This window comes from Meleagris gallopavo, chromosome Z, assembly GCF_000146605.3.
Source record: "Meleagris gallopavo isolate NT-WF06-2002-E0010 breed Aviagen turkey brand Nicholas breeding stock chromosome Z, Turkey_5.1, whole genome shotgun sequence".
Taxonomy (NCBI): domain Eukaryota; kingdom Metazoa; phylum Chordata; class Aves; order Galliformes; family Phasianidae; genus Meleagris; species Meleagris gallopavo.
Window position 1 is genome coordinate 50,662,649 of NC_015041.2, and position 12,451 is coordinate 50,675,099.

The 12,451-nt window shown below is 40.2% G+C and overlaps 1 protein-coding gene across 1 annotated transcript; it reads right to left on the bottom strand.

The window, feature by feature from the left end:
- Window positions 1-715: 715 nt before the first annotated feature.
- On the bottom strand, window positions 716-10,097 carry CZH5orf63 (chromosome Z C5orf63 homolog). The gene is made up of 4 exons (XM_010726013.3): window positions 9,967-10,097; window positions 5,002-5,119; window positions 1,724-1,780; window positions 716-963 (listed from the first exon to the last, which is right to left on the bottom strand). The coding sequence occupies exons 2-4, from the start codon at window positions 5,113-5,115 to the stop codon at window positions 784-786; spliced, it is 351 nt and encodes a 116-aa protein (XP_010724315.1). The 5' UTR covers window positions 5,116-5,119; window positions 9,967-10,097; the 3' UTR covers window positions 716-783.
- Window positions 10,098-12,451: the final 2,354 nt, after the last annotated feature.

The window sequence follows — 12,451 nt, forward strand, 5'->3', positions numbered from 1 at the left end:
AAAAACAAAAAACATTTCTAAGGGAGAAATCCTATTATTTTAAGCCAGAAAATTTTAAAATTAGCTCTTTGGGTTTCTTGCTTACCTTTTCATAGTCTGAAATTAATGGCATTAGTAGAAATTAATTTGGAGTTAATAAATGTTGCTTCCATTACAGATCCTGTTCATTTGGCTCTATTGTACTTCATTCTCTTCTTTCTTTCTCAGTTGTGGTGGGGAGTAACTCTAGTACTGAGGAGCTCAAAGCTTGCAGTAGAAGATATTAAGTGCAACATGTTCACCCCATGAGAAAAAACCACTTAATTGTTTATGTATGAATAACAGCTTCATCAAATTGTACCTATTATTCTATAGGTACGACCCTCCTTCACTGAGCATATGCTACCTTTAATCAAGTGTCCTTTTCATTTACAGCACATTTATATAGCCTTCTTCACCGTTTCAAAATGAGCACTTGGGACAGACTCCTATACTTCTTCATGTCTCTTACAGACCTGTAGCTTACACATACTAACAATCTCAAAGCACATTTCATTTTCTCTGCTGCTATGGAGCAACATTTATTCTATCAATGAAAAGTCACAGTCTAGGAATACAGCAGATGCTCCGTACACTTGCTACTGAGGCAGCTGGACTAAATATGAATATGAGTCACCCAATTTTTTTAAGAACATAGGTACAATAAGTTATAAGAAAAGTAAGGCCAGATAACAAGTAGTATTTCTTCATACCATTTATTTTGCACAGTTGTTTCAGAACCACACTGGAACAACTGTATTTTCTTCAATGCTTTCCATCATTATGCATTTCCAGCTTTGTAAGCTGGTCCTCAAACTTCTGAATGTCTACTTGATGCTTCATTAGGAACTTTCCATTTAAATGAAAAACAGGTATATCATATTTGTATTTATTATACCATGCTGAGTTCTCTGGAAGGGTAATATCCACCTCCTGCAAAATAAACTGTGACAGAAAAGAAATATGTCAGTACATACTAGACAGTGGAAAAGAAAACTGGCTTGTCTTATTACGAAGATTCTTTTTCAGAAATGAAATAAGGTTCACTCCGTGCTTTTGGATTTATTCTTCTATATTGCAAAAAATTGTCCATTTTGTGGCAACAAAATGTATGCAGCCACAGTCCTTAGCTATGCATCTACAAAGCACTCACTCCAGTCCAGACAGGTACTTTTGATCCCCCGTAAAGAACCCCCTTCCTTTGAATATTAGCTACAACAAACTGTCAGGCAGTACAGTGCAATCCCTTTCAAATGCTACTATTAACAACTTCTTCTCTGGGCAAAGAACTGTAAGGGACAGTAAAAACTGTCCTTCAATACAGTTGAAACATTTGAAGCCCTATTTACCAAAATACTTCCCAAATGGTATGATCACCTGCACCATAAGAATTGTAAACTCCTGTCAGACAGGAAACAGTATTTACAAGTCCAGTGATTTTAAAAACTTTTGCAATTAAGTGTACGATGGCTTAGTTTGCCAATACTTATTTCAGTTGCATAGTCTCAAAATGTTTTCTGGATAATGAATTTTATGGAAATTTTCAGTCTTCAAGACAATTTCAGTGCTGAAATTGTCTTGAAGAGGTCACCCATGAAAGCATAATGGATGCAAATAAATCCAAGCAATTTTCTTTCTCAAAGAAAGAATCCTCATGAACTACTTTTTCTCTATATAAAATGTGTACAGTATTGCAATACATTACCCTTCTCTTATATGGCTCAAGCACTTCTTTTGCTTCATCACAAAGAGGGCAAGGTTTCTAAAGGGGAAAAATTGAGACCATCATAAAGCACAAAGTAAAACACAAAAATTAGCTGCACTGTAAAGTACAAAACAGGCAGGTGTTATCATTATTGTAAACGTCGTTTTCCTCTCCCATTTCTCTCATGTCTTAAGGCTTTCTAAATTTTTATCCTTGCAGCATGGACAAAAAGAAATTACTCTCGCTTCATCCACAAAAAGCATACATTTGCTGTTATTTTTCTTACAAATTAACATTTTTCAACTGCTATTCTAAAGGTTTAGAAGGTCATAATGTTTTATAGGGCCATAAACACATCCCTTCTTTTGGCTGGCAGCTGGAGGTAAAAGTGTTGCCATCTCCAGTTGGAAACAACTGCCCATAATGTTCTAGTCAGAAGTGGAGCAAGTGAGGGACTCATACAAGTAACTTCTGTTCCACTACAGATCAAGTCACTCGTGTCAGTTCAAATTAACATGACATAGGCTGACAATGTCTGATAGAAATTAAACATGATACCTCCCAACTTGCACAGGTAGGAGGGCAACAAACCTCCAGCTGAGTGAACTGGGAAACAGCTCTGACCTGCAGAGGGGTTCAAGAAAACCTCACCTTTCTGAAAATTCCCTAGACTTACTCTGTAGCTATCAGCTGACTTCATGATGTATCATGACTGTCAGAGCACTGCTCATGTGAAAAAGTGACTCACATGAAGGCATGCTGCTTCAGTATCTGTAGCAGTGGAATTTGGCCTACAATTCATACAGCAAAACATACAGGGGTTCTTCTGTCATGAAACATCACTTACAGCTGGAAAAGACCTACTCCTTCCCACTTATAAATCTGTCTACGGTTTCTTTATATATAGAGTTAATCTGAAGTAGCTTTTTCTTACTTCCCATATGTAAACTCATCTGGATTAAATACTTTCAATTCAGATCCAATCTAAACTGTCTTTCATGCAGAGACATATCTTTCTGCTCTGAAAACCTACACAAGATGATAAACATCAACAGTTCTGGGTTTTTGCTTGTGGCTTTTGGATAGACCAATACTAGAGACCCAAAAGTGCATATCAGATAGAAATGCTCCAGAATCCTGCACATCAATTCTTCACATCACTCCTTCACATTCAGTTCAAAGAGCCAGCCACTTCGCAGCGTTATTATGATATTCTTAGTTTTCCTAGGTTTGTGGTAAGCCTTCTAACAGTCACACAAAAGCATTTAAAAAACTAAGTTAATTTTCAGCAAAGAATACGTTTTTGCTCCTGCTCAGAAGGCAAGTGTTAGTACTAATATGATTGGCACTGGTTTGGAATCAGACAGTGAACTAACTCCACTAACAGTGAAATCTGTTTAAATGGTCTACTTATATTACCATATTTTTTTTCAGTCAATTAGTACAATAGTAGGTCTCTGCCATGAATTTATCCTATTATGTAATAGGGCTGCCAGGTTGAGGCTGTCTCACACAATCTCCCATCTGAAAGGTATCTTACTGCAGCAAGTGGGATTCCTACTGCTGACACAGTAAAAATCCCTACCTAAAGAGACCTGTGCTGTACTATTAGCTGGATCTGTTTGACAGTACACACGCTAGGAAGGAAAGTTTTACTTCTACAGACAATTCTCATTTATGTGGCATACTCTGTCTGCAGTTTGGTATTCATTTTATGCTGAAGCTGAAGGAAGCATGCCTATGTTCCTGCCACCACTTCTTTTGTACTAACATAAACACTCATACAGCTACACAGTAAAACGAGACATGAAAACTGATTTGACTTACAGTAACACTGTAAAAAAATACCTTTTTTTAAAAAAACAAAAACAAAAACCTGGAGCAGTTGTTGCATGAATGCTGTGTTGGCATAAACAAAGCCTCTTAGGAGGAAGACCATTTCGCAATGCTAGCATTTACTAGTTTGATGTGGTCACAGAAGCCATAGCTCTCTCCTGCCTTCTCTTCCTCTTTTCTTTTCATTCTTAAAAATTGGAAGGAGGGAGAAATGCAATTAATAAGTATAAACTAAGAGCAGTCATTAGTTTTAAAGCAGTCTGCCTTCTTCTTTGCAACTGACAGTGATATGAGACATGAAAAACATTTTACATTAAAAATACATTCAGCCAAAAAGGACAGTTTAGAGAGCTACTTGAACTCCGCACCCAGAAAATTTTATTTCATACAGTGTTACTAGTTTAAGATTTTGAGACACAATATCGTACAGAGGAGCTTTTTCCAATTATTAATGAGCTTAGCTCCAGATTATTCCCTACCTTATCACATTTGCTTTGTGAATGAATTCATGCTGAATCAGGCAAGCAGAGAAGAAAGCTGTACAGTACCACCCTTCTTAAAGAATGCATTCCACTGATTAAGAAACAAGTGATGAGGACTTTTAAAATCTATTCCTCTGTTACACAGTTTAAATACTCCTTTACAGCTAGGAAGGGAATGAACAAACATTGTTCAGGAAGAGGAAATCATGTGAATCTCACCCAACACCAACAAGTACTACCATACTGATATCAACATTCTCAGTGCTTTGCATTTAACATTATTCTATAGAACCTCAGAAATTACATAATGACATAAATGCAGTTAACTGCAGTGTGCCATTCCATCTGAAAGTGAAAAAGACCTCTGCAGATAAACCAGATTCTTAATAACAATTTGTGGAAGGCAGTAGCTCACAGATGACCATTCTTGCTCATGACACCTGTTTCCTACATGTGCTTAAGAATCCTAACAGCCTGTGCCCCAGACAAAGGTTTATTTCCATTTTATTCCTGTTAGCTTCACAGAGCGAGTAAAGCAAAAGAAAGGGTGATAGCAGACTTTTCTTTTTCCTCGTATACTATCAGTACTACTCTGATACATTTTCAGTCTCAAATATAGCAGTGAAATTAAATGAGTGCTTTGAAGAGCCTATTTTGACCGTTTATGCCTGTCCTGAACAGATTAGGTATGAAAATTTGTTTTTGATGTCTATTTCCAGGATGAAACACTAGCAGTTAGAGAACAATTTTCTACTAGAAAATGGACCACAGTGTCACTGAGATTGAATAGTCCTGAAATCTCCATTTGTTACTTGTAACTACTTGCTTGTGAGAAGGAAGCGCTGTAAAGCCAAGAGTAAAAAAACACCCTAAAAGCAATGACCAAAACTACACAAAAGGTCAAGCCATTTCATCTAGGATTTGTGTATATTGATGCTTTATTCTGAAAACTACTTTTACCTTGGTGAACAGAGTCAATACTGGCTTATTCGCGCGAGCTGAACAGAGTCGTCTTCCCGGTAGACTGGAAGTACTTGCTAGTTGCACTGTTCTGCTCAGAAAACAAAATATCATTGTCCTGCTAAGGCAAAAATAAAACATATGCTTTAATTGTTTTGTGGTATAAATAATGAAATTCAATTTTAAGCTTAATGTGGTTCTTCAGTAACAGTTCTAAAATATACAATCAAACCATTTTCCCAGCACTTTTATGTTCACAGATCAACATTTTAACCAGAAAAACTCTGTGACAGACCAGAAATAGTTTGAAGTAGCTCAAGAATTGCAGCTCCATTAAAAAATATATTTTTCCTTGCTGAAATGTCTCTTTTAAATTCTGTAATACAAACGCTGGCATAAATGCCTAACAGTTTCAACTTGATATATGCTAGTAAGAATTACGTGATATTAACCAAATCAAAGTGCTATGCTTTGAACCTCAGTAATCTTGCTGCAGCGCTTGACATATTCTACTTAAAATTATTCCATCAAGCAACTAATCTGTACCTAATTAGAATATTAAAATAATGCTTCCTGCTGCGAATAAAATGCTGCAGCCAAGACAATTTAACTTTATAAGTAGTTAACAAAAGTATAATAAAAGCATGCATATCACCCTGAATCCTTCCTACAATAGCAAATTAATTTATGAAAGATGCTGATATGTTCTTACTTTCTTTGGGGAAGTTTAAGAAAACTCATAGAAAGTGTTGCTGTTGAAGGGTGGCAAATTGGACTCTTGAAGTCATCAAACTACAGCAAGACTATTAACAACAGTGCTTCCTCCCCAGCTTAATTTTAAGGGATTCTTTGAATGACATTTTGGGACTTGGAGGCAAAGAACAGAAACAAAAGGGAGTCTGCACAGAGAACATCAGCACAGGCAATATTTACCATTGCACTGCGGCAATCAAGTCAGATTACACAAAGTCAAACTGTTCATTTTCCACTCAAGCAGAACTTGCCTAAGGTTCTACTAACTGCAGAGGACCACAAACGTACCATGCAACAGCACAAGTTTAAACTCAAGTATAAACAAATGTAAGAGAAGAAAAGCAGGACTAAGTTGCAACCGATAATCTTGTTTTAGAATGTGCAGTGAAGAAGAATCCAGTGTATGCACTGGACTTCCAAGTATTAATATTACATTGCTCTGCTTTAAGACAGAAGAGTTTAGCCAGCACACCCAACAAGGAAAACAAAATACTGCCACAGAACCGGAACTTAAGACTATTGAACAGCTATGTTTCTAATCAACAACCACAAGAAAAATCAAAGGTGCAACTTGGCACAGCTCCACCTGCTGTATTGTGCTGTCAGAAATATCTGTCTTCCCAGAGGACTCGGGCAAGGGTGATCTGCCACATCTCCAGAACTTTCAATAGAACAAACAAATAAAAAGTATTACCCTCTGAAAATTACAACCCAAATGGGCACATTTCAGATACTAGGAAAGAATTTTATTTTATTTTTTTCCTTGACCACATAGAAAATGTTGTCCAAAATGGAATATTGTGCAGTGAACAGGCCTTGGGGCTTCTTGCTCAGCCTGGAACTAGAAGAGTTCTTCAGCTGTGTGTGCCAAGCTCGGTACCAGCAGGAATGCCAGCTGCAGGCGTAGAGCAGTGCCTGCTGTCACACTTGCTGCCAGTTGTGCCATGGGGCAGCGCTCTTGCTTTACTCAGCTGGGTGGAAAACTCATTGTCCAGAATCTTATGCAGCAAATACAAAATAAACTTCAAACACTTTGAAAAAAATGCAAATCTGGATGATGGCAACTAGCCTCAATCACTTAGAAATATTTAAATCCGCACTAAATAACTGCTCAGAGAGGATGTATTTTTGGCACAGTGAAATGTACTATGTCAGCTTGCACACGTGCAAGATAAAAAAGTCAAAAAACAAATAGTTTGCATTCTGGCAAGATTTTAAATGAATGCTTTTGCTGTCAGCCTAGTAAGCCAAGTTTCGTTCCTTCAAAACAAGGACAATTGTCCCCATACTATTTTGTGAACAGCAGAATGATTAAAACCTAGATATCCACAGATTTATTCCCCCACTTACACGTATGATGTATGTAAAATGACTCTGGTTCTCTCCTCTATCCATGCTCTAAGACCCCTCCATCCCAATCCAAGCTTGGACGACACTGACAAAACACCAACTAAACACAAGTGGATATGCTGCTAGCAACAGTGAGCTTCAGGATCTCACAAGAATAAAAACAACAGTCCAGTGTCTTACTCCCCCAGCAATTTCAAATAACCATAAGCAATGCTGTATTTAGAGTTCAGGAGCAAATCTTCGTTAACCAGTACTACTACTAAAAGAAGAGCCTTGGCAGGAGATCACAGACTTTGGCTGGATGTTTTCATAAACAATCTAAGGACTGTATAATCTTGGTTGCCAAATTCACCCCTGGAAAATGACACTAAGGCCATGCTGTAATGCCAGCTACAGAATGACTCAAAGAACTAATCTGATTTATGAAATGACACCAGTCTCAGCAAAGGCTCCAGATGTGCTCTGCTCCTCCAGCACAAAGCAAGCACCCTGAGACACCTTGCCCACAGGGAGGGCGAGATAGTGTCAGACACCATCATGTTTCCACAGTACAGAAGATGCAGCTTGACTTCTTATGTTTCTGAAGCCTACAGTTGCTGAACAGCATCTGTATGTGGCAGTGGCCAGAACAGCTGCATTCAATCTGCAATAAAGCAAGGTGCTAGCAAAGAGCAACCCAAACTTTACCAAAGTATAACCCATGGTTCTGCTGCTGCAGAAATCTGCACATAAATCGGGGAGGGGGGGGAGGGGGGTTAATAATCTTCTTTTGAGTAAAAAGATTAATGTTTTGGATAAAACCCCAGAGCTGTGGTGGTGCAGGAATCCAGGAGGTTTCTACTGTTGTGTAGGGTTCAGCATAGCTGATACTGATCAGAAGATAGTGAAATTCACCTGAGCAGCATTCAGAGGACCATGCACTCAGCACACGCACACCAACACCACAGCAGCATGGGAGGAGCATGCTCCCACTGCCTGCCCTCACTGAGACGAACATAGCTCCTGAGATGCAGAGACCAGCTTCACAGGTCACTTCCAGCCTGTTTCACCGCTCACAAAAAGCCAGGGAAGTGCCACACAGTGTTCACATCCTGTTTGTATTTGTGTTGGACTTGTCTTCCGTCATGAAAAAATTAAACTGCTAAAAGCAAATATAAAATCTTTCAACATGATTACTCTGCGCTTTTCACTCTCCTGCCTCCGGGCAATTATAAAGACCTGTTTGAGAGACAAAATTAACCCATAAATGTAAAAGGAAAGGATAATTGCAACTTAAAACCTTGCCTTTCTTATACTACAATAGTACACAATAATTTAACTGATTATACTTCTGAGTTCAAACTTGGCCCATGGTGTATTTTGCAAAGCCAAATTGAATTGATTTCCTATCCATATCTTGAGATGCTGGAAAAATAAGATGTGAGACTAAAACTAGCCATTATTTGGACAAGACAATTAGCTGTAAAAACTTTAGCTTAGCATTAGTAGTTGAAAAATAAGTACAGCTGACTTTCTCCCTAACTCTGTACTATCAAGGACACTATATATTCTGAGTCTCAGCTCCAAATCACTGACAGATTCTTGCCATATGTTCCTGGTTGTTTTATACACAAAATTACCTACATATATGGATAAGATTATGCATTGCATACTGTTTTCTTTCTGTGAATGTATATGTAGACCTGAAAATGAAATTACTATGACCAGACAGGCATTTGTCTGTATATACTGCACAATGGTGCACTATTTCATTCTGGAACCTTAGCATGGGTTTGATCATCCCTTTTTCTGTACAGTAACATATCAGCAACAAGAAAACTACTAACTTTGCCTAAAATGGATCCCAGTTCTAAATACCTCCTAGCTGTTTGTCTTAAAGAAACCTTGTAAATTTCTGTTCTGCTGACTTGACTCCCCATTAATTCCTCATTCTAGTGCGACAAAGGAATAGCATAGAAAAGAGAAACAGATGTCAGGTGAAATCCCCAGTGACCAGAAAAAAAGGAAACACCATTCCCATTTTTGAGAAAAGGTGAAATGAAGAAACAGCAGCTTGGTGATCTGTGCTTGGGATGATCACGGAACAGATCCTCCTGGAAGATATATTAAGGCAGATGCAAGATCAGGATCTGAGACAACCAGTATGACTTCACAAAGGGAGATAATGTCTCATCAATCTGGTGGCCTTCTACAATGGAATGATGGCTTCTGCAGAAATTTAGATTAGATCTTAGGAGGAACTTCTTTACTCAGAGGGCGGTGAGGCCCTGGCACAGCTGCCCAGAGAAGCTGTGGTGCCCCATCCCTGGAGGTGCTCAAGGCTAGGTTGGATGGGCCCTGGGCAACTGAGCTGGGGGGGGCAGCTCTGCCTGCCCACAGCACTGGTTGGGGCTGGATGAGCTTTCAGGGCCCTTCCAACACAAAACATTCTGTGATTCAGACGCAGACTGATGGCCAAGTCAGTGGGGGCTTGCATTTTTTTTTATACCTCCTGATTCAAAAGCAGGTATGGTAAGCCAGGAAAAGACGATTACTGGCAGTGGGTTTCAGTTTGCTAATGATCAGGATGACGCGGCACGACAAAACACGGTGACACCGTAAGGCAGCAAGGACTGCATGAGCTGGGCCATGCGGCCCTGTACCGACCGCCTCCATTTGCAAACCGCTCACGGGCGCACCACGTTTTCCCACTACCGCCCGCCCCTTCCCAAATCTGTATACAAACTGAAAGGCGCCCAATGAGCTAACCACCGCGGCCTGCCCCGCTCACTGCCTGCGCCGCGGGTAACACAGCAGCCGCAGGCAGGACTGCCCCGCAACACAAAACCTCCCGCCGCCCCCCTTCTACCCCTGCCAGCTCACCCCGTGCAGGCCGGGGCTACGGACTCCCACCTGGGAGAAGCCGAGGGACGGCCCAGCTCCGCGCTGCGCCCGGGAAGGACGCGCGGCCTCGGCGTGCGCGGCCCTCTGCTGGCGCCCTGCGGGAAGGTACGTTTCCTCTGAAGGTGAACTCAGTCTGAGCAAATAAATGAGAGCAGTGGGCGTAAACTCTCTTCTTTTCCAGTGGTAAATTGAATTTTAGGGAAAATGTCCACTTCCCTATGACTCAAGCAGAAGCCAGGTAGATAAAATAGAATGTTAAAGGTGTGATATGTTGCTTTTTTTTTTTAACCTTTGAATATTGAATTCAGGCAGCAGCTGTACTCATAACTGAGTGGAAAATGAGGAAAAAGAGTCAAACACAGAGATTCTTCCTTTTTAGTACTCCTCTCTGTTAACAGCTTGAAGCACTACATGGTATGTTTGCTAGCCATACTGGTGGACAGTGTGAAGTTTTTGGAATACATGAGTAAATCCAAAGGAGATTGGAAATGGGCTCAAAATAACACAGTAAGTTGCAGTAAGAGTAGAAAAGATGCTAACTTAAGGAAGATATCAATCTGACAGTCCCGCAAGGAGGGATCTTTCTCTGCTGAAGTTAATCGTTGCATTCTCGTCTGTAACTATGAGCCTTTTGTCCTTTCCTTTAGATTACATGGCCTAAAGAGAGGGCTTCAGGATCTTTTGAAATTCATCTGCGTATGGAAATTTGCAGTGTTTTAGTTCTCAAGTGAGTTGATTTTCCTTTCTCTGGAAAAGTGTTTTAATAAAAAGCAGCAAGTGTTTGCTGCTGGGAAAGAAGGGCTGTGGGCTTACATTCTTTCTGTTGCTGTATTTCTTTACGTGCCTTGCTTGTGCTTTTGTAGTTACTCCAGGGAGTGGGAGGCATATCTTCTGCAGGTACAATCTGAAGTTTCCCCTGTATGCCTGTGCACTGTGAGGCATATCACTGCAGCGCGAAAGCTGCCAGGAGACTTGCCTTACCCGACCACCATGACATACCTAATTAAGGAGCAGAGTAAACATATGTGCCTGCTGAGGATTAGTCAGTTCCCAGTGACTCGTTTTCAGACCCTATCTTAATCCCTTCAGCTGAACAGGAGTATAATGCTGGCAGCTGTTCATTTTTGTGCCAGGATCAGAAAACCCAGTGTCAGGTTTGGGTGTTCTGCTTTGCTGTAAGACAGGCCTTTCCAGTTTGCCACAAGGCACACAGTGATCTGGCTCTCCCTTGGTCTTCCCAGGGAGTCCTGCCTCTGGTCTGTGCCCAGCTAATGTTTCATGGAGCAGAACTGTGCCTTCAATGCTTACTTCGGAAACCTTAAGTCATGGGTGGAGTGGAAAGGGCTGGACATTTAAATGCTGGGAAGGGATGGAAGGAAGACTCTTTGAGGAGAGGATACTTTCAGCAGAGCCTGGTAGAAAAGCAGGGGTAAGTAAAGAGGAAAATGTGTTCTTGGTTTCGCAGGTATCAGACTGGTTTTATCCTTCTCACTCCAAAAAGGAGGTTAGCCTACTTTGGGGTCTGTATACAGGATTTAAGAACCTGAAGGAGGAGGGCTCACGGTCCCCAGACTGATTAGTTTATTCAAACAGAATTCCTGCTGAAGCCAGGTAGTTCTCCAGTGAGGTCCTGTGGGAATGGAATGTTGTTTCTGCATCTGATATTAAGAAGAGCAATTGGTTTGAAGAAGTAGAACGTAATACATTTGTATTCTGTAACTTATCCTTAGAAATAGTTGATCTAAGAAGTAAAATACTATATATCTTAGTGGCATGTTTTAGAAACATTATTACTGAATTATGTGATTAATTCTTTCTTGCAAAACTGTACTAGTTGTTAAATGTTCCAAACAATGCAAGTATAGTGTGTTAGGGATTAGAAAACATATCATAGAGTTGTTCTGTTAGGATAAGAAACTCCTAGCAAAAGAAGAACAGATTTAGCAAACATCAAAAAAGTTAGGGCCTCTACACAAGGCTGAACTGTCTCACTCCATGAGAAGGTTGGGATGTGACAGGCAGGCACCAAGATACTCCCGTCTTTCTCCTGAGCTTATCTTTGTGGGAAGAAGGACAAGCAGATATCTGCAGAATAATGATCAGGTGTGGAATAAGTTAATTAAATACAGATTTATGCTTATGCAGCAAAAATTTATGTTTGTCCAGTGTTTCCATACTTAGTGAAGCGTTGAGAAGATTGTGAACCTAAAGTACTGAACCAATTAGAAACTAAGAGAGAAAGAGATAAGCGTCGGGGAATAGGAATAAAAGATGTACCGCTGTTTTTGGATGCCCTCTGCTTGCAGGAGGCCCACCATTGCAATCGCGAATAAAATCTGCTCTATCAGAGATACCATTCTAGAAAACTATTTGGATATTTCCAACAATTTGGGGTCTCATCCGGGATAATTATCGCCCCTTGGGGGTTTCCCCCACTGCCCTGGACAGGATAGGTGCACCCCGC